The sequence below is a fragment of the Anser anser genome, assembly GCF_964211835.1.
Source record: "Anser anser genome assembly, chromosome: 26".
Taxonomy (NCBI): Eukaryota; Metazoa; Chordata; class Aves; order Anseriformes; family Anatidae; genus Anser; species Anser anser.
In genome coordinates, this window is record NC_139747.1 from 4890483 (window position 1) to 4910467 (window position 19985).

At 65.3% G+C, this 19985-nt stretch overlaps 2 protein-coding genes across 6 annotated transcripts; one reads left to right on the plus strand and one right to left on the minus strand.

Annotated features, from left to right (window-relative positions):
* Positions 1-607: 607 nt before the first annotated feature.
* LOC310886821 (STE20-like serine/threonine-protein kinase) lies at positions 608-9434 on the minus strand. 2 transcript variants are annotated; one of them, XM_083811920.1, is made up of 19 exons: positions 8512-9434; positions 7209-7373; positions 7051-7099; positions 6730-6879; positions 6567-6639; positions 6047-6241; positions 5412-5493; positions 5213-5323; positions 3451-5118; positions 3190-3345; positions 2943-3079; positions 2672-2795; positions 2224-2403; positions 2009-2138; positions 1777-1901; positions 1517-1699; positions 1309-1434; positions 1114-1227; positions 608-988 (listed from the first exon to the last, which is right to left on the minus strand). In XM_083811920.1, the coding sequence occupies exons 1-19, from the start codon at positions 8656-8658 to the stop codon at positions 881-883; spliced, it is 4023 nt and encodes a 1340-aa protein (XP_083668046.1). In that variant the 5' UTR covers positions 8659-9434; the 3' UTR covers positions 608-880. The 2 variants fall into 2 exon arrangements, with proteins under 2 accessions (XP_083668046.1, XP_083668045.1); XM_083811919.1 differs by having other exon boundaries at positions 3190-5118.
* A 1871-nt stretch (positions 9435-11305) lies between these two features.
* ARID5A (AT-rich interaction domain 5A) lies at positions 11306-18028 on the plus strand. 4 transcript variants are annotated; one of them, XM_083811929.1, is made up of 7 exons: positions 11306-12215; positions 14342-14528; positions 15180-15348; positions 15453-15505; positions 15577-15674; positions 15767-15989; positions 16129-18028. In XM_083811929.1, exons 2-7 carry the CDS (start codon positions 14373-14375, stop codon positions 17419-17421), a joined length of 1992 nt encoding a protein of 663 aa, XP_083668055.1. In that variant the 5' UTR covers positions 11306-12215; positions 14342-14372; the 3' UTR covers positions 17422-18028. The 4 variants fall into 4 exon arrangements, with proteins under 4 accessions (XP_083668055.1, XP_083668056.1, XP_083668053.1 ...); XM_083811930.1 differs by having other exon boundaries at positions 11313-12215; positions 15767-15914; XM_083811927.1 differs by lacking the exon at positions 11306-12215 and adding an exon at positions 13760-13844.
* The last annotated feature ends 1957 nt before the right edge of the window (positions 18029-19985 follow it).

Genomic DNA, 19985 nt, shown 5'->3' on the forward strand with positions numbered 1-19985 from the left:
CCCTCCAGCCTGCACCAGCACCGCCACCTGCCACCCGCATCCCCGCCTTGCCACCCGCATCCCCAGCCCGTGCTGGGAGCACCCCAGGGTGCAGAGCAGGAGGGCAAAACAGCCCCCCCCCCCCCCCCCCCCCCGCACCCACCTACGGGGCAGCACAAACGCCGCTGTCCCGGGGCCGCTGCCACCGGTCCCGTCCCTTCCCCTCCCCAAAAATCCCCACTGGGGTTAGGAATTGTTGGCACAGGGATGTGGTGGGATGAGAAATGGGGGGAAAAAGTCTGGTGGAGGAATGAGAGAGTGGCTGGGGGGCACCTGTTGGCCAGCCGAGGTCAGCCCGCCACAGGGAGGGAAATGGTTGGGAGAGGAAATCATTGGGATGGGGAATTTGGGGGATAAGATGTTCTCGTTAGAATGGGAAACCACCGGCAGGAAGGGAAAGCATCATTGGAATGGGAAATCATCGCTGGGATGGGAAATTGCTGGGATGGGAAATCACCGTGATGGGAAATTGCTTTTGGGGATGGTGGTGTTGGGGATGGTGGTGATGGGGACGCTGGCAGCTCACAGCACAGGCAGGAGATTTTTAGTAAAATAATGACAAACAGGGACTTTGTTAAAGGCTGTATTTCCTCGAGGGGTAACCAGCTGGCAGGAGGGCAACACCCCTGTATCGGTGGCTTTGGGGTCAGGGGGGTGACTTCCCTGAGGGGCTTTGGGGCCATTCTGGCTGCATGGAAGGGACCGAGGAGGGCTTGAACGCTCCCACGCCTGCCGCCCCCGTGGTCTGTGCAGCACCTCAGCATCCTGGGGCAGCCTTTGGGGTCCTTCAGTCCCACCTCGCAGAGGACGCCTGCCTCTCCCCGAAACCCCCGGTGTAGTGTCAGGAGGGGAGGTGGAAGAAGCGGCTGGTCCTGCTGCCACCGTGGGTGCCGTGCAGCTCTCCGTGCCGCTGCGCCGGCAGTGCGTTCCCCAGCTCCTCCTCCAGCATCTGTGGGACAGAAGCAGCATTTCAGCGTCCCAGCCCCGGGTGGTGGGGAAGGCAGCCCTCCGTCAGACCCCCAGGGATGGGGTGAACGGGCTCAGGATGCTGCGGGTGTGGGGGGAACCGCTCACCTCCTTGCGAGCAGCCAGCCGCTGCTTCCACTCGCTGAGCTCCATGGCGTGCTCCTCGTCCAGCCGGCCCAGCTGCCTCCTCTCCTGCTCCTCCAGCAGCTTCATCTTCTCCCTCTGGGAGAGGCGAGGTGGCAAGGGGAAGGGATTTGCCCAGGGAGAGGTAGCGGGAGGCGCGGGAAGGCTGCTGCCCGGTACCTGCATCTGCTCCAGCTCCACCAAGCTCTCTGCCTGCTGCCGCTGCAGCTGCTGCAGCTCCTGCGCCTGCTGCTCCTGCTGCCGCCGCACCTCCGCCTGCTGCCGCCTCTCCTCCTGCTGCAGGAACTGGGGGGGACAGCCCCCGTCACACTGCCCGTCCCCAGCCCTCCCCGGGCTTCATCCCCCCTGTGTCCCAGGCAGCCCCCACCTGCTTGGCCAGCTCTCTCTGCTCGGCCCCGTTGCCCTGGCTCTTCAGGTTGCCCTTGAAGAGGGCCAGGCGCGTTTTGGCGTCGCAGCGCTGGCTTTTCAGCAGCTGGGCCCGCTCCTGGGCCTGCTGGCTCCTCAGCTCCTCCAGCGAGAGCTGGTGGAAGCGGTGCGCCCGCTCCGTGTCCTGTGCGAGGACGGGGCGGTGGGGTGACCGAGGAGCCGGGTGGCAGGCGGGACGTGGCCGCCCGGCTCCGGCCTCACCTTCTCGTGGCGCCTGCGGAGCTGCTGCCGCTGCAGCGCGTGCTGCTCCGTCACCTGCTGCCTGAAGAGCTGGTACTTCTCCTGCAGGTGCCCCTGCTCCATGCTCCACACCACCGCCTCGCGGGCTGCCGGGCGAGAGCACAGCGCCGTGACCACGACCCACCCCAGCCTCCAACCCCCCCAGCTCCCCTCCCCGGGACCCCTCCGCCTTCCTTCTCCCAGCCCCGTCCACCTCGTCGGAGGCTGTGGATCTTGCTGATGCACTCCCAGTCGATGGACGTCATCTTCTTCTTGTGCTCCTGGACCACCTTCTGCAGCGCCGCGTTGAGCTCCTGCTGCTGCTGCTGCAGGAACCTCTGCTCCTGCGGCCACCCAAAGCAGACGGTCCCCAGTGGCACGTGTCCTGGTGGCACAGCCAGGGGGGGCAGCGCCGTCCCAGACCCTCACCTCCTTCCCATCGCCCTTCAGCTCCTGCAGCCTCCTCCTGCAGTCCTTCTCCTGGAGGGCCTTGAGGCGCTTGGCCTCGTCGCGCAGCCTGGCCGTGTACTTGAGCTCCTGGCACTCCTTCAGCTGCCGGTGGCGCCGCTCCCAGCTCCCCACCTCCCGGTCGTAGTACTCCTTCTTGCTCTGCCACGCAGGGGCAGGGGAAGGGTTAAGGGGGGCTGCGGTGACACCCGGGCAGGGTGTCACGGAGCAGGCAGAGTCCCCTCCAAAAAGTGACCTGTGCATTGTGTCAGTGGGGCTGGGGCAACTGGGGACGTGGCCACCAAACTAACTGACACCCCCCCCCCCCAAAGCATCTCCCGCAGTGGGACCCGAGCACCTCCCTGCACGGGCTGGGGGCTGTGCACCCCTCTCTGACCCCGTAGTCGCACCCAGCCCCTGTCCCCGTTACCGTCATCTCCTGCTCGATGTGGCGGAACATCTGCTCCCGCTGCTGGTGGAACCTCTGCTCCAGCTGGCTCTGCGCCCGCTGCTCCTCCTTCTGCAGCACCCGCAGCTCGCGGAGCTCCTGGCGCCTAAAGGGGGGGGCGAGCTGGGGCGGGAGGGGACTGCAAGCCTGGAAGAGGCCCCCCCCAGCCCCAGCCCCAGCCTCCCTCCTTCATCCTTCGCCCCTCATCCTCCCCAGCAGAAACCCCGAGGTCCGTGCTGCTGGCACCACTCACCGAGCCGAGCGCGTCTTCTCGTCCCTCAGCCCGGCCCTGCTGGCCGTCCTGGCGGTCGTCACGCTCACCTCCTCGCCATCCACCACGAACCTGCGGGTTTTCCTCACCGTCCTTCGCAGCAAGGGGGGCTCCTGAGGCTGGGGGCAACGGTGGGAGCTCAGCTGACCCCCAAGTCGGGCAAACCTAATGTGGAGCCCGTGCAAAGGGGGGGCAGCTCTGTGGGTCACGTCACCTGCAAGCTGCTCACCTGCTGGGCTTCCCCGACGGAGGGAGAGGGCTGCGATGTCACGGGGAGGGTGCTCAGACCTTGTACGACCTCAGGGTTTTCAGTGGGAGGTGGCTCTTCTCCTTGCTTTGATGTGACGGATGGGTCCGGTGTGTCCCCTTCCCACGCTGCCTGCACCTGGGCAGAGGAGTGGACAAGAGCAGCAAAGCTCAAGGTGTTCGTGGCCTCTGGGTGTGTTCCAAGGGGCTCTGGCACCACTCCGTGACTCTCCAAGGCGCCCACCTCCTCTTCGGGTCCATCCCTCAAAGGCCCTCCAGGAGCTGGAGCGAGCTGTGCCCCATCTCCGAGCCGTGCCCCATCTCCGAGCTCTCCGTCGTCCCCATCGTGTCCCCTCCAGCTGTTCCCATTAGCATCCCCTGGCGTGTTGTCTCTGGGGCTGTTCTCTGCTTTCTCTTCCGCTTCTTTAAGCGCCGCCGGGATCTCCACACTGGATGAATCCCCTGCTGCATTCTGGGCTCCCTCACCGACAGGTCCCCCTCTTGCAGGGGCTGCTTCCAGCTCCTCTCCCGCCGGCATCGGCTCGGCCAGGCTGGCTGCATCCCCCGCTGCGTTGGGGTCTCCAGCCAAACGCCCTTCCCCAACGTCATCTTCCAGCTGGGCTTCTGCCGGCACTGGGGCTTCACCGGGAGAAGTTTCCACCGGAGTTTCATCATTGTTGGTGGCTTTATCCTCCTCCCTCCCCACCTCCTGCCTAACCAGGGCCGAGGAGCCAGCGATGGGCTCGCACTCGGCTGAGTTTTTCTCCCCCTCGTTCCTCTCTCCATCCTCTCCCCGACCGGTCGGGGGCTCCTGCCCCCCCTCGAGCACTTCTGACCCCACAGCTTCCTCCTCCATCACACGGGGCACCAATGATGCCCCCTCCTGCAGCACCCTTTCCCCCTCTGTTTTGGTGTCCTCAGGCTCCCCATCACCTCCAGATCCCGTGGGTGCCCTCTCTGCTCCGTCCCCATCCTTCCCAGGGCCACCTCCAGCCCCGACGGAGCCAGCCTCAACTTTCGGACCTCGCAAGGTCGCCGTGACCCAGCACTGATGCTCTGCGAGCTTCTTGAAGCTCCGGGCTTTGGTCCCCAAGGGCCACAGGTCCAGGGCCGCCACCAGCTGGGAGCCGCCCCACGGTTGCTGCTCGGTGTGGGCGCCAGCCCAGCCCAGGCGCTGCTTCGTCCTCCATCCTCCTGGGTCCTCACCCAGCACCCCCACGGCCGAGCCTCCGCACTGGTCCCCATCAGCTCCACCTGGGGGCCTGGGCAGGACCGGAGAGCTACGAGCAGCAGCATCACTTGATTCCTTTTTTTCATCAATTTTGGGGGGTGAAACGGGGCTCAGCGGGGCTGCGAGCTGTCCCTCCGCAGGCGTTTCATCCACGGGCGCTGTATCGGTGTGTTGGCTTCCCTCCTCAGCCTCGGGTCCAAGCCGGGGTTCTTGCGTTTCAGGAAGGTCTCCCTCCTGGCTTCGCCCCGGGGGGGGCTCAGCGGGGGTGCAGGGTGTCCCCAGAGGGACGCTCCCCTCCTGCTGGCACCCCTGGATGTCTCCTCCTGCCTCCGCCGTCCCTTGGGGCGCACCCAGCGCCATCCGCTCCAAGCTGCTCGCCTCCCCCCCGTGCTGCTCCCGAGCCGTTTCTTGGGACTTGACCCCCCCGAAGAGCGACCTGCGCCGCATCAGCTTGAGGAATTCGGACGGCTTCCTCGAGGGGAGCCTCAGGGAGCCCGTGGGCATGGGCGAGGATTTCCTCCTCGCTGGCTTCAAGTCGCCGGACGCTGTCTTGCTCCTGGGCACTACCTCCGTCCGGACGGGGGGCTCCTCGCCGAGCCCCCCTGCTGGGGCTGGGGGCTGATGCTCCAGGGGCCCCCTCGGGGATGGGGGGCAGGAGGAGCCTCCGTGCTCCTGGACAGGCTGCGGGATGGACAATGGCAGGGAGGTGAGGTGAAGGGGATGGAAAGGGGAGCTGTGCCCTGCACCCACGGCGCGTTGGCCGCTACTCACGCACCGAGGGGACCGGAGCTTCCTCTTCATCCTCTTCCTCCAGCACGTCTGCCCGGGCCTCGGCCACCAGCTCCCGCAGCGGCCGCTTGTCGGAGATGCCCGCCACGAAGGGATGCTGAGAAGGAGCCAGAGACAAGCAGGGATGGGGCCGGGGGCCACCACTGGGCACAGGCAGGGAAGGGACCGGGATGGGGGCCACCCACCTGCAGCAGCTGCGTGGCCGACCAGCGCGCCTCGGGGCTCTTCTCCAAGGATTTCCTCAGGAAGTCCTTAAAGTCTTCGGACCTGTGGGACGGTCCCCGTGAGCACAGGGGGGCTGCTCCCGGCCATGGTCCCCAGGGGACTCGGGGGGGTGTTGGACACCTTGGCAGAAGGTCCCCAGCCCGGTGCTGCCCACCCATGTCACCTGCCATGGGTCACGGCGGTGCGATGGGAACCCCCTGGTGCTGTCGTGGAGGAACCACAACCAACATCACCCATCAGTCCACGACCCCGTCCTGCCTGCCCCTGCCTTGGGGTCCCCATGGGACAGCTTCTCCCAGCACCACCAGCACTGGGGGGGTCGGTGACAAGTGACGGGACGTGAGGGCACGGCCGCGTGTGGCACCAGGGGAGGGTTGGATCGGGCGTCAGGAGGAATTTCTTCACGGGGAGGGCGGTCGAGCTTTGGAAGGGGCTGCGGGGGGAGTGGTGGGGTCCCTGCAGGTAGCTGGGAGCTGTGGACGTGGCACTAGGGGACACGGGACAGTGACGGGGCTCAGGTCAGCTTGTGAGCTCGAAGGTCTTCTCCGTGCCGGGCGACCCCAGGGGGCTCACCACGCGCTGCGTGGGGACTCACCACCTCTTGGGGTGACGCAGGGTGGGCGGCTGGGACTTGGCGATCTTCAGCAGCACCCGCAGGGGGTTCAGCTCGTGGTGGGGGGGCTCCATCTCGGCCATCTCGATCAGCGTGATGCCCAGGGACCAGATGTCGGCCTTGTAGCCGTAGGGGTTCTCCTTGGACGTCTCACACTGCACCACCTCCGGGGCCATCCTGCGCACAGGAGCGAGGGGAAGGGGCCAAGCCTGCCCGTGCTGGAGCTGGCGCCTCCCTTTGAAACCAGCCCCGGGCTCCTTCCCCTCGGAGATCTGACCTCTGACACCCCCAGCACTACCCCGGGGGGCTGTCACCCACCAGCAGCCCCACTCCCCTCCGTGCTCTTGAGAAACTCAGCCTGGGACCGCCGCTGGGTCTGGCCGAGATGCTCCAGGGGTTGCAGCAGGAGCGAAGCTGGTGGCGAGCAGCCACAGAAGGCGCAGGATGCTCGGGACACCCCAAAACCCCACCATCCCCCCTGGGATTTCCACCCTGCACCTACCAGTACGGGGTGCCAATGAAGGACGCCCGGCGCTGGATGGTGCTGGAGTTTTTAGCAGAGACGCCGAAATCGGCTGCAGCGCAGAAAGCGGGGCTTAGAGGGGACCCTCGGGGCAGAAACCACCCCCGGGGGGGTCCTGTCCTCGCGTCCCCCCGGGGCTCACCCAGCTTGATGTCCCCATCGAGGGTGAGCAGGACGTTGCCGGCCTTCACATCGCGGTGGATGATCTTGCAGCCGTGCAGGTACTGCAGCGCCAGCAGCAGCTGCTTGCACGCCGCTCGGATCTGCTCCTCCGTCAGCCCCTTCTCCAGCTCTGCCGGCAGCAAAAATGAACCCCGCCACTAATGAAACACGCCCCCCCTCCCGGCTGCACCCTGACCCTTCCTGCAGGTCCCACACCTGCCTCAAAATACCTCAAAATTTGCCAATCCCCCTTCCCACCCCTCCGACAGCCGCACTTGTAACCCCGAGAGCGTTTATTTACCCAAAATCGCTGCATCCACGGCCCCGCCGGGACAAAACTCCACCAAGATCTGCGGGAAAGAGCTGAGTTTTCCACCTAAAATCTGCAAGCGTGCCCTCGCCAGCCCCAAACCCCCGTCCCCGAGGACGCTTCGCCCCTGCCATGTCCCCGCCGCTCACCCAGAGCCGCCCGTCCCAGTAGAGCGCGTCCAGGAGCTTGGTGATGTTGGGGTGGTCGCAGCCCGCCAGGATCTCGATCTCCACCGCGTAATCCTCCAGCTCCTCCTCGCTCGGCGTCTCGATCACCTTCGCCGCCGCCAGCGCCCCCGTCGCCTTGTTTTGTGCCTGGGGGAGAGGTTTTCCGCCTGCCCGACAGCACTGGGGGGGCACTGGGAGCATGTCCGGGGGCTCTGGGCGCTGCTGGAGGGCACTGGGGGGGAGCTGGGGGTCTCTCGGTGGCAATGGAGGGCACCGGGAGGTGCAGAAAGTGCTGGGGGGCTTTGGGGAGCTCTAGGGAGCACTCTGGGGGGCTCGAGGCAGTACTGGGGGGCACAGGGTTTGTATGCAAGGTGTTGGTACTAGGGGATACTGGGAGGGCTCTGGGAAGCACTGGAGGGCACTGGGATTGTATTACGAGGTGCCGGACAGCACTGGGGGGGGCGCTGGGGGGGTCTCGGTGGTACTGGGTGGCACTGGAAGGGACCTGGGGGTCTCTAGGTACCAGTGGGGGACACTGGGAGGTTATTGAAGGTCTGTAGGCAGCACTGGGAGGCACTGGGATTGTACTGTGAGGTACTGGGGGGCACTGGGGGGCCCTGCAGGTTTTAGGGGGCATCTCAGCACTGCAGCCCACCCCAGCAGCAGCCTGCATGGGTTTGGGGCCGGGGGAAGAGGGGGATTTGCCCCATCCCTGCTGCCTGGCGCCCACCCCAGGTCACCGGGTGCTACAAGGAGGCATTCGGCCACCCACCCCCCCAAAAAAAAAAAGAGCCGGTGCCAAAAGGAAGGGGATGGTTTAGAAGCGGGGCCGTTGTGCACCCCCAGCCCTGGTGCCGGAAGGCGGCTGCTGCTGCTTTGGGGCCGGAGAGCAGCAAATCGGGTTTCCTGCCTCTGCACCGTGGTGGCAGCGATGGTGCAGGAGGAAAACATCCCTGCTGCGCCCCACCGCTGGAACGGGGGCGGCGAGCGGTGGCCCGTGGGGACCCAAAACGGGGCTCCCCCCACGCCAGGAGGCGTGGATGGGGCTGCACTGAGCCAACGCTCAGGGACCTGCACCCTGCCACCCCCTGCTAGAAATCTGGGGCCATTTCGAAGGTTTCTGGCTTGCTGCGTGATGGCGATGAGCTCCGCGCTTGATGGAGCACGGAGGATGAAAAAAAGAAGAAGAAGAAAAAGAAAAGAAGAAGAAAAAGAGAAGAAAAAAGCGCGTTTCCAGAATCCTCGGGGACCGGCGGTGGTTTTTGGCTGCTCGTTTCCCCCCTACCTTGAAGACCTTGCCGAAGGCCCCGTCGCCCAGCTCGCCCAGCACCAGCCAGGCCTCCTCGGGGTCGACGTCCCGCTTGACATGCTCGCACCGCCTCGGCTTCTTCTTCTCCGGACCCAAGCGGAAAAGCCTCCGGAGGAAAGCCATGGGGCTGGGGGCTCAGGGGGGGCCGGCGGCCACCCCCATGCGTGGGGCCGGGGCTCGCCCCGGGGGTCTCGGGCTCCCCTGCGAGGCGCCGTGGCAGCCCGCGCTCTTCCTGCCCCGCTCAGGAAGCGGCCTCGCGGAGGGCGCAGGATGTGCGGAGGCTGCAGGCAGAGGCTGAGCGGCGGAGGCCGTAGAGAAGAGGCTGCGCTGCCCCAGGGTGGGGGTTCGGGGTGTGTAGGGGCACCCAAGGGTGCTGCCTGCACCCGCCCCCCCTGCAGACACCCCGCTCCTTTGGGGGCTCCGTGCCCCCCCCGTGCGCGGCAGCTCCATCGCCACGCAGCAGGTGCGCACGCATTCAGGTGCTCGTGCCGATGGGTCCCCTTGTCCCCAAGCGCTTTGGGGACATTAAAAGCAGGTTTGCTGCTCTGACAACAATCCCCCCCCCTCACCGAGCAGGGTGGGTTCGGGGCGCCCACCCAGGGCCGTGGAGATGGGATGGAGCCACCGGGAGCCCCCCGGGTCAGGGGCACAGAATTGGCCGGGCAGGGCTGAAACAGTGCCCAGAGGGGTGGGGCAGCCCTACACGGCCCCATGGGGGTTTCCTCGGGCCCCCCGGTGCTAATTGGTTTTAATCAATTAATTGCCGTCGTTAATCATGGTGTCATTAGTTACCCGGGGAGGTTTCATCGGGTTGTGCTCCCCACGCGTACCGGACTGCTCCGTGCCCACACGCCCGGTGGCTTTGGCCCCGGGGAGGTGACCGGGGGGGGTGGACAGCTCGGGGGGCCCCAGGGCCACAACAAACCCGCTGGCGGCCGCTTACACCCCAAGGGGGTGTGGGCGCATCCCCCTCACCCCCCCCGACCTATTTGTACCCCCAGGCAAAAGCTTTTCCTTCCCAGAGGAAAAGCCAGCAGCCAGGCTTCCACTTTGCACTTCTGATTTTCCTTTTCCTTTTTTTTCCTTCCTTTCACTTCCCTTTTTTCTCTTTTTCCCATTTTTCCTGTTTTTTTCCCCTTTTTTCTTTTTCCCTTTTTTCTTTTTTCCCGTCTTCCTCCTTTTTCCCTTTTTCCTTTTTTCCCTTCTTTCTTTCCCCCTTTCCCTTTTTTCCCTTTTCCCTTTTTTCCTTCCTTTTTCCCTTTTCCCCTTTTCCCTTTCTCCCCTTTGCACTTCCCCCCTTTTTTCTTTGTCCCATTTTCCTTTTTTCCCTTCTTTTTCCCCTTTCTCTCTTTCTCTCTCTCTTTCTCTCTCTTTCTTTCTTTCTTTCTTTCTTTCTTTCTTTCTTTCTTTCTTTCTTTCTTTTTCCCCTTTCTCTTCTTCCCCCCCTTTTCTTTCTTTCTTTCTCTTTCTTTCTCTTTATTTCTTTGTTTCTTTCTTTCTTTCTTTTTCCCCTTTCTCTTCTTCCCCCCCTTTTCTTCCTTTCTTCCTTTCTTCCTTTCTTCCTTTTCCTTTTCTCTCCCCTTTCCATTTTTTTTTCCTTTTTTCCTTTTCCCTATTTTTTCCCTTTTCCACTTCTTTCCCTTTTCTCCTTTTCACCTCTTTTACCTTATTTCCTTTCCTTTTTTTTTTTCTTTTTCTCCTTTTTCCCTTCTTACCCCCCCCCCCTTTTCCCCTTATTTCCCTCCCCTATATCCCCAGCAGACGGTGGCAGGACCCCAGGGTGCTGTGCCCAGGGCTGACCCCCAGCAGCTCTCAGCACCCCGACGACCCCAGCGCTGCCTCGACCCCTCCCCAGCCGCTCGCTGCTTCCCCCGAGCAGGGCGGTAAAAACCCAAACCCACTGGGGGGAGATTTTCCCTCGCGGGCTGGCCCCCACCGGGGGGGCTCACCCTTACATTCGGTGTTTCCCAGCCTGACGCCGGCCCCTAGCGGCACATTTGTCGCTCCCAAACCCTTTGCGGGTCCCAGGAGGCTTCGCACAAGGGGAAACTGAGGCACGGGGCTGGCAACGCGATGCGGGGCCCTGACCTCCTCCCGATAACCCCCCCCCTCCACACATGGATAGAAACCGGAGCCGGGAATAGAAAGCAGAGGTTTGGGGTTTTTTTAGCTCTTTTTCGCCGTAACACACCGTATTATTGGGGTAATTTTGCTGCCCCAACTTCCTGCCGCGGTCGGGGCGATGCCGCCCGGATCTGCCCCGGCATCGCCGCGTCCCAGCGGGGCTCAGCACCGGGGGGTCCCGGGGGGGGGGGCAGCGTGGGGGCGAGGTGCTCCGGCTGCGACACGGCGGGGGGGTGGGGGGGGGGCTTTAAATTCCCCATCCCAGCAATGAGCGTTCACCCCGGGAATAAAAATAACAACAACTTTTATTCCAATGGCACAGGCTGGGGGCTGCGGGGTGGGGGGAACCAGGGCCGGGGGGGCCACACTTGCCGCCCCCCTCCCCCCCCCCAATTTCTCCCCTCTTGGTGAATCTCACGGGAGGCCCCTTGCGAGCAGGGGGGGGACGAGGGATGGCTTTCGCTCTGACTGCTGCTGAGTCAAGCCCAAGCGGGAGCGTTCCTGGAACGAAAGGGTTAATGTCACACCCCAAAGCCCCCCCCCCCGGTCCCCCCCCTTTCCCTCCCCCCGGGCTCAGCCCGCTTCTCCCTCTCCCCCCACCCCACTGCCTTTTGGGGGGTATCAGTCCCCCCCGGCTGTCCCCTGCCCAGCGGCTCCTTTGCCCCTTTCCTAGCCCAAGGTGTGTGGGGGGGACAGGAGCGAAACGTCCCCGTCCCCCTCGACCCCCCCCCGGTTCTGCTTTTTCTGGCTGTTTGGCCCCAAATGAGTCACCGGGGGATTTTTATTTTTTTTTCGGGGCTCTTTCACAACCCGGAGGGGGGGGGATTCTCGGCCGGGATGCCGAGGGGTTGAGCACCCATGGGTGCTCCCGCAGCTCCCATGGGTGCTCCAGCAGCCCCCCCCGGCCCCTGTTTGCAGGTGGCGGGACCGCGGCACCCGGGCTGGGGACCAGGGACAAGGCACGGTCCCTCTCGGTGGCACGGAGCCGCCGTCCCTGGAAAGCAGCACCCAGCACCGGAGCGGTGCCGGGGGCTCGCTCCCACTTTACCCGACGGTCCCAGCTCCGGGGGTGCAGGGGGGGGGACACGCACCGGTGGCTCGGTCCCCATTTCCAGCCCCAGAGGGACACCGGGCAGGGACAACGCACCGGTGCCAACTCACAGCCGACACACCGAGCTGGGGGTGCGAAGCCAGCCGGGGAGCGGGGGGGGTACGAGGGCCACGCACCCACCGGCACCCAGGGCACGGGGACCCGGCCCCGGTGATGTCCCCAATGCCCCGGGAGCATCACCGGGACTGGGGCTGGGGGGGCTGGAGCCGGAAAGTCCGGCACAGTCATACAGCAAGGTGCCGGCTGCCGGTTGGCGAGAGCCCCGAAAAGCCCGTCCGTTCCGGTAAGGAAAGAGTCAATCGCACACGCAGAGCCACACACGCCACTTCCCTGAGTGGGGATGAGTCATCCTCAGCCCTTCATCCCCGTCCCAGTAACACCAGCAGCCCCACAGCGCTCTTCCTCCGGCCGCCCATGAGCCGCTCGGCCTTCGCCTCCTGAACCGGTGAGTGCCGGGTGGCACCGGGCTGGGGGGGGGGGGGCACCGCGCGGCCCCCGCCCCACGGGCACGCCGCGTGGGGCCGAACACGAGTGGGCTCCGGGCACGGGGTCCCGGCGATGAGCCCGGAGCGAACCCAACGGCACCGAGCCCCCCACTTTTTGGGGGCTGCCCCCCCCGCCTTGTTTTGGCGAGGGGCTGGGGCTGGGGTGGCGGCGGGCGCGCGGCGGCGGTGGGCGCAGGGTGGCAGCGGGCCCGCGGTGACTTCACGCGTTACTCACCCGCCTGGCACCGGGCCCGCGCTATTCCCGGCCGTGACGCCCCCGGCGTTCGCCCCGGCCGCCGCCGGTCACCGGGAATTTGGGGGAGCGTGGCGGGATCACGGGAGCATCCCGCAGGCCTTCGACCGGGGAGCGCGGTGCCGCGGGGGGCACCGGAGTTTGTTTGTCTCAAACTTTCCTGCTTTGCTACAGCGCAGCTTTCCCGCGCCCGTTTTCTTCTTTGCCCCCAAAGTGGCGGCTTTTTGCCCCAAAAGCCCCCGGCCCCCCCTGCGCTCGGGGCAGCCGCGCGCTGGTTTCCTGCTTTTTTCGCAGAAAGGGAGGAAATCGCGTCAGCCCCGTCGCGCTCGCAGTGCCGGGAACCGGGCGTGAGCCGGGAAATCACAGCCGGGGCCCGGGCTGTGCACGCGCACGTTCATGCGTGTTTCTGCGTGTGCACGCGCGTGGCTGCGCGCACCCCACACGGGCACAGCGTGTGCCCCGCGGCACCCACACGTGAGCACTGGCACGCACATGGGTGCGCTCAGCTGGACCCGCATGCACACGCTTCTACTCACACGCACACGCCTAAACTCACACTTACACGTCTGTACTCACACGCATGTGTCTGTACTCACACGCACACACCTATATTCACACGCACACCTATACTCACACACACCTATACTCACATGCACACACCTATGCTCATATGCACACGCCTCTACTCACACACACACACCTATACTCACGCGCACACACCTATACTCACACACACACACCTATACTCACACGCACACACCCACACTCACACGCACACACCTATACTTACGCACACGCATGTCAGCGCATACCTGCACACGTGAGCACGCTGGCACATGTGTGCCCAGCCTGGCACACGCGTGTACAGCCCCTGGGCACGCGCCCAGCTGCACCCGCACCCACCCACCGCGATGCACGACCCACCTGCACACGCCCGCCTGAACACACGCGCGTGCACGCACACACACACACACGTGTTCACACACACACACGTGTTCACACACACACACGTGTTCACACACGCACTGAACACGCCTGCACACGTGTGCACACGCACGAAGCCGCGCGCACACGCACATGCACCTCCCCCATGCACACGCGTGCACAAACATTCACCCCCACGCACCCCCTTGCACACGCGTGTTCCCCGCGCCCCCCCTCCCGCGCACGCACGGGCGGCAGGACTACAACCCCCAGCGTCCCTTTCGCCAGCGGGGACGAGCAGCGCGGCCGCCCAATCGGCGCCGGGGGCGTGGATGCGCCGCCCAATCGGCGGCGGGGGCGTGGCGGCACCGCCCAATAGGCGGGCAGTCACATGGCGCGGCGGCGGCGGCGGGTGAGCGGCACCGGCACCGGGACCCCCCCCACCCCGGGACCCCCCCCCTCGGGGCTGCGCCCCCCGAGCTCGGAGTATTCGGGGTGGCCGCCCCTTCCCCCCCACCCCCTCAACCCCTCCACCGCCTTTTTTAATTTTTTTTAACCATTTTCGGAGGGTTTTCCCCCAAAAGTTGGCGCTGGGCAGGGAGGGGCAGGGAGGGGCAGGCGGGGGGGGGTGGGCAAAATTGATTATTTTTTGGGGGGAGGGGTGTGAAAGAAGTGGGGGGGGGGAGGGAGAGACCCCGGTGGGCGACCCCCTGGTGCGAAGCATCCCGCTTGCTCCTTATTTGGGTGGGGAGCGCGAATTTGGGGGGATCTTGCCCTTTTTCCCCATATTTGGGGGTGGGGGTGGGGGAGGGAGCAGCGACGATTTGGGGAGGGGGGGGAGTGGCGATTTGGGGGGGATCTTGCCCATTTTCCCCATTTCTCACCTTTTTTCCCCCCCCCTCTCGGCAGGGCTCACCGTGAGGGCGCCGCCGCTCCTCGCATGGAGGACAGCCGGGAGCAGCCCCCCGGCCCCGCCGAGCCCCCCGCCACCCTACAGAGCCCGGGGGCCACGCCGCCGCCCCCCGCCCCGCAGCAGCCGCCCCCCGTTTCGGGGCAGACCCCCGGGCACGAGCCTCCCGCGCCGGCCTCCGACGGGGTGAGAAAGCGAGGAGGAAGAGGAGGAGGGCGCGGTTCCCAGTTTTGGGGGGAAAAAGAGCAAAATTGGGGTGCCGTCGCAAAGCCCGATGGAGGCGGGGGGGCCCCGGGGGTGTGGGTCCGGCGGGTTTTAGGGTTTGTGGCCCCGCGGCCGCGCCGCTCCCCGGCGGCCTCTGTTTAAAAACGAGCCTCGAAATAGTTCGGCCGTTGAAACGCCGCGGCTGTCACAAGCGGTTAAAAGAATAGAAAGAAGAAGAAAAAGTACTTTGGGAGCCGAGCAGCTGCTTTGCCCAAAAATAGCAACAAGTTTTATAACTCCGGAAAATGTAGAACAAACAAACGAGAAACGTTTTTAGCTGAGAAAGGAGGCGGGGGGGTAAGGGGGGTGGGGGGGGGGGACGGAGCAAGAATTTCTGCCCTTCTGTTTTCCTGGAAGCCGGTCCTCGTGTTCTCGCGCGGCTCCAGCGCTTTGACCAACTTGGCCGCCTGCCCGGGCTGCCGAGTAACGGACGGAGAGCTCAGAAAATGCCCCCGGGCTGCAAAGGGGGGATGGGGTGGGGGGGGCTCCTGCCCTGCCTCAGTTTCCCCTCCAGGACCTTTCTGTGCCCCCCACCCCGGGGTGCGGGGTCCCTCCTGACCGCTGTGTCCCCAGGAGCCGCCGCTGCCTGAGGATGGCCCCGAGCGGCCGAAGGCGTCCGAGGAGGACGCAGTGGCCAGCGGGGAGAAGGAGGAGGAGGAGGCCTTCCTCGTCAGCCTCTACAAGTTCATGAAGGACCGGCACACGCCCATCGAGAGGATCCCCCACCTTGGCTTCAAGCAGAGTACGGCCCCCACGGGGCAGGGGGGAGCCTTTTTGGGGGATTGAGGGCTCGGAGCGGGGCCGGCGGGCGCTGCGCCCTGCTGACGCCTTCTCCTCTCTTCCCAGTTAACCTCTGGAAGATTTACAAGGCGGTGGAGAAGCTGGGGGCCTACGAGCTGGTAAGCGGCTGGGGAGCACCCACGGGGGCCGTCCGGGGGTTTGGGCAGGGGTTAACCCGTCCCCACTGCAGGTAACGGGGCGACGGCTCTGGAAGAACGTCTACGATGAACTCGGGGGCAGCCCCGGCAGCACCAGCGCGGCCACTTGCACCCGGCGCCACTACGAGAGGTAGGGGGGCAGCGGCCCCGCTCCGTGCCTCAGTTTCCCCTCCCTGGGATTCGTCCGAGGCCGGCGCTCACGGCCGCCCGCTCGCCCCGCAGGCTGGTCCTCCCGTACGTGCGGCACCTCAAGGGCGAGGACGACAAGCCGCTGCCCCCCAGCAAGCCCCGCAAGCAGTACAAGGTCTCCAAGGGCGCCGAGACGGGCGAGAAGAGCAGGAGGAGCAAGAAGGAGAAGGGCCGGGAGCAGGTGCGCAGCCCCATGGGGCTGGGATGGAGCGTGGGAGCAGCCCCCAACCCCCCGGAGACTTTTCCTCCATCCCAGGCACGTGGGAGGACGTGGAAGAGCTGGGGCAGGAGGAGAGCAGAGGACTGAGCCTCCGGCAGTGGAGGACACCGGGGGGGAACCCAGTGGGGTGGGCGGGGGGCCCAGCACCCCCACCCCAACTTCCCTTTGGTTGCAGATGCCGCCGGAGAAGGCGAAGCCTGAGGCTGTGGCCACCCCTGGAGGCAGCAAGGAGGAGCCGGCGGAGGCCCCGGAGCGAGGCCGACCGGCCGAAGGACGCGCCAGCCCCGCGGCCCCAACCCCGAGCCCCTCAGCGGGGTGTGCGGGCACCTGCAGAGCGCACACGGAAGCCTACAAACGCCTCTTCTCCAGCTTTTACTCCAAAGGCAACCACCCCATCATGTCCCCGCTGGCCAAGAAGAAGCTGCTGGCCCAGGTGAGCAAGGCCGAGTCCTTGCACTGCCACAAGCGCCACTGCCCAGAGGGCCGGCGGGGGGCGAGCGACGCTCACCCCAGCACAAGCCCCGAGCCCCCCCGGCCAGCAGAGGAGCGGAGGAGCCCGGAGCCTCCTGGATTTAAGGATCCATCCCGAGGCGGCAGGAGCGAGGCGGGATCCGTCCCCAGCGCCTCCCCCGGGGGGAGAGACAGCCAGCCCTACCCCAGAGCCGAGGAGGGGGGCCCCGCGCCCGCCGTCTTCACCGGCTACTTCCACGCCTACCACAACAAGGTGCTGAAGCCCGTGAGCTGCCACCCCCTCGGGGGCTACTTCTCCAGCTTGAAGGATTTTTTGGAGCCGCAGCCGGAGGACACGGAGCAGCCCCAAGACCTGCGGAGCAAAGCGGGGCAAGCGTGGAGTGGGGAGGGCCCGCGGGCGGCCGCTTTCACCGCCGTTAAATCCTGCCGGGTGCCCCCTGGGGCCAGCTTCGCGCCACCGACGCAGAGCCCCGCGGTGCCGGGGGGCAAGCGGAGCCGCGAGGACGAGGCTTTCGGCCCCGGCAAGAAGCTGCGGGCTGTGTCCCCCTTCGTCAAGGAGCCCGAGGGCAGGGACAAGGGCGCTGGCTCGCCCAGGGGCCAGCAGGTGCTGGCCAAGCCCAAAGCCATCGTGCCCGGTCCTGGCTACGCCGCCCCGCTGCCCGCCGTGCCTCCAGCCCCGGACGTTTACAAGGGAGCGATGCTGCGGTTCCCGGTGAGCTTCGCCAACCCGCTGGAGCACCTCAAAACCCCGGCGGCGCCGCTGATGCCGTCCCTCTCCGTCAACCCCTTCGTCATCCCTGCTTTCCCCAGCCCTTTGATAGCCGCCTCCACGCAGCCCTCCGACCTGTGCCGGCCGCTGGCGACCGGCCCCGGGCACTACCCCACGTCCTACGAGAGCTCGCTGCAGCACCGGCTCTACCCCGTGGCGACGTGGCACAGCCAGCCCGCCTACGCCACCCCGCACGCATCGGCCTTCCACCGCAATGCCAAGCTGTAGGGTTTTCGCCCCGATCCGGACCGGCCTCGGCCTCGCAGACAGGTGGCCGCGGGGGTGCCGCGGTGGCCGGAGCCCATCGCCGCTTCAGAGCTGCCGCGTCCCGCGGCAGAGACGAGCTGAGCTGGACCGTGTCGTTTTTAACTTCTGATCTTAGAGCTGTTTGTATCTGCCATCGTTCGCCGGTGACTTAACTTCCAATATCACAAGGTTATATATATATTATATATATATAAAAAAAGGGAGCAAAGCGAGCTGCAGGTTTCTAGTTTGTTAGAGAGGCCGTGCCCTGTGCAGTTTCACGTGGCCAACGCCGAGAGGAGGCAGAGCCGAGCGGTGGCTCTCCGCCATCTCACCAGGATGCTCTGTAACTCCCTGGGCACACGGCCCCTGCTCACTCCTAGGAAGCAATGCAATTTTATTTTTAAACGACGTTGCCTTGAGCAGGGGGTTCCTGAGGTTGGTCAGGGGCTCGGGACCGCGGCAGAAGCATCCGTGAGAAGCGCGCCGGCCGCTCCGCTCGCTGCCGCCACGCACCTCCAACAGCCCAAGGGGCTGAGCCGGTGGCAGAAGGCAGCATCCCAAAATAAAACTGGCTGGATGGTCCCAACCTGGCGGTGTTTGGGGTGTCCTTGATTTCTGGGATTTTCGGGGCGGGGTTGGGGGGGGGGACCAGCCTCACCCTTGCAGGTGTTTCGCAAGCTGTGGGGAACAGGCTGAGACCTACCTGCGGGGCTTCCCCCGTCCCGTGGGGAAGGAGGGGTTTTCCTGCATTGTTTTTGGCAGCTTTTTGCCAGCCCCGGGGAATCTCAGCTTTGTCCTGGAGCATCCGTGTGCCCGGCTGCGGGTGCCGTAGGGCTGAGGGCAGCGCAGTGATGGCCCCACAGGGAGGCCTCCTGGCTCCGAAGCGCTCCTGCGTGGCTGAGAACATCTGGGAGGGGACAGATGGACAGCCAGGCAGGCAGGCAGGCAGCACCTTGGACGTGAGCTGGGGAAGAGAGGAGCACGCTGGTGGCGGCCAGATGGCCCAGGACAACTCCAGAGGAAGGAGCAAACCCGCACAGACCTGCACAGCACATCTCCAGCTGCTTTCTGCCTCTGGGAGCTCCCGATGAGCCATTGCAAACGACCTGAACTCTTCACGGGGCCCTCAGGACTCATTTCTCGTGTGCCGGCCACTCCCCACGAGAGCGGCTGCTGACTGCGATCCTGGCGCCTTGCTGTGAGCCGGGGAAAGGGCGGCGAGACGGTGGCACGTGCTCATCCCCAGCGAGGGTAACGGCTTCGGGTGGAGAAACGGAGCAGCAGCAGTAAATCGGCTTTGAAGGACCACTTCTGCTGCTTCCACAGAAAGCAGAAAAAGAGCTCAAGTTATCCCCAAGCAGTGCTGGTCACTGGGACGCCTTTAGGGTTAAGACTTGGTGAGAGGAGTCGTCATCACTGCTGAAACAGGGAGCAGCTTTCTGCAGCACCATGGAGCCAGCCAGTTCTGGGTCCTCCAGCCTGGGCGTCAGACACACGCTGCTGGCTGCCCCGGCACTCCTTGTGCCCCAAGCGTTGCCACCAAAACGCGTACAGCTCGGTGAGCCCCAGGGCTCGAGTGCTCCCTCAGAGCTGCCGCACTCCCTCTGCGCCTGGGAGCGAGGGCACCGGAGCGAAATGGGAGACACCCCCCACCCCTCAGCCTCACTGCAGCAGGGAAATTGTGACGTGAAGCCTAGGAAAGAGCTGGGCTGCTTGAAAACACGGCAGGGCGGCAGCTGACCAAGCTTTCAGGAGCCGTGCACACGCTTCTGTCCGTAGGTCTCTCAGTTGAAGTTTGTCCAGGCTGCGTTTTGCCCCGATCCATCCCCAGGGGGGCTGGCAGAGCTGCGCCCCGTGGCCACCCCTCACCCGCAGCAGGTCTCGGTGTCCCTCGCGCAGCCACGGTGCAGGAAGCGAGCCGAGACCCAGCCGGTCCCCGCTTGGTGCTGGCTCCCGTCGGAAAGGTCCCCGTGCTTTTTAGGAGGTGCAAGGCCACCTGGGGAAGAGGAAAAACAGGAGGAGGTGGCGCATTTTGCACCTCGGGGCATCCAGTCCCCTTTTTAACCAAAGCGAGCCCCCGACTCGGTGCAGGTAGCAGCGGTTAGCAGCAGGGCTCGGAGCAGGACCAGGGTAAAGTCAGGAGAGCAATGGGTCCGCAGCCGCCTGCTCAGCTGGGCGCTGCCTGGCCTCCCAGTTACAACCCCGAGGATATTTGGATACAACCTCCCCTGGCAGAGGCTTTGCCCAGACTGAACCCGGATGGCTGGCAAAGTAAAACCTTGCCAACTTCTCCGCAAAACCCCAGGGAAAAGAGGTGAGGTGAGGCAGGCCCTGGGTGCAGCAGGGCTTGGGAGAGCGGCCCAGTGAGAGGGCAAAGCTCACGATCATTGCTCAGCACCCTCAAGACCTCTACTCACCAGCGCTGGGGCGCGAAGTCCAGTGCACAAAAGGCGGTGGCGAGGCTCTGAAGGCCACGTGAGGTCCCCAAAAGCTGGGCAGCGTCTGGAGCGGGTACACGGAGAGCGCAGGAAGGGTGGGACGAG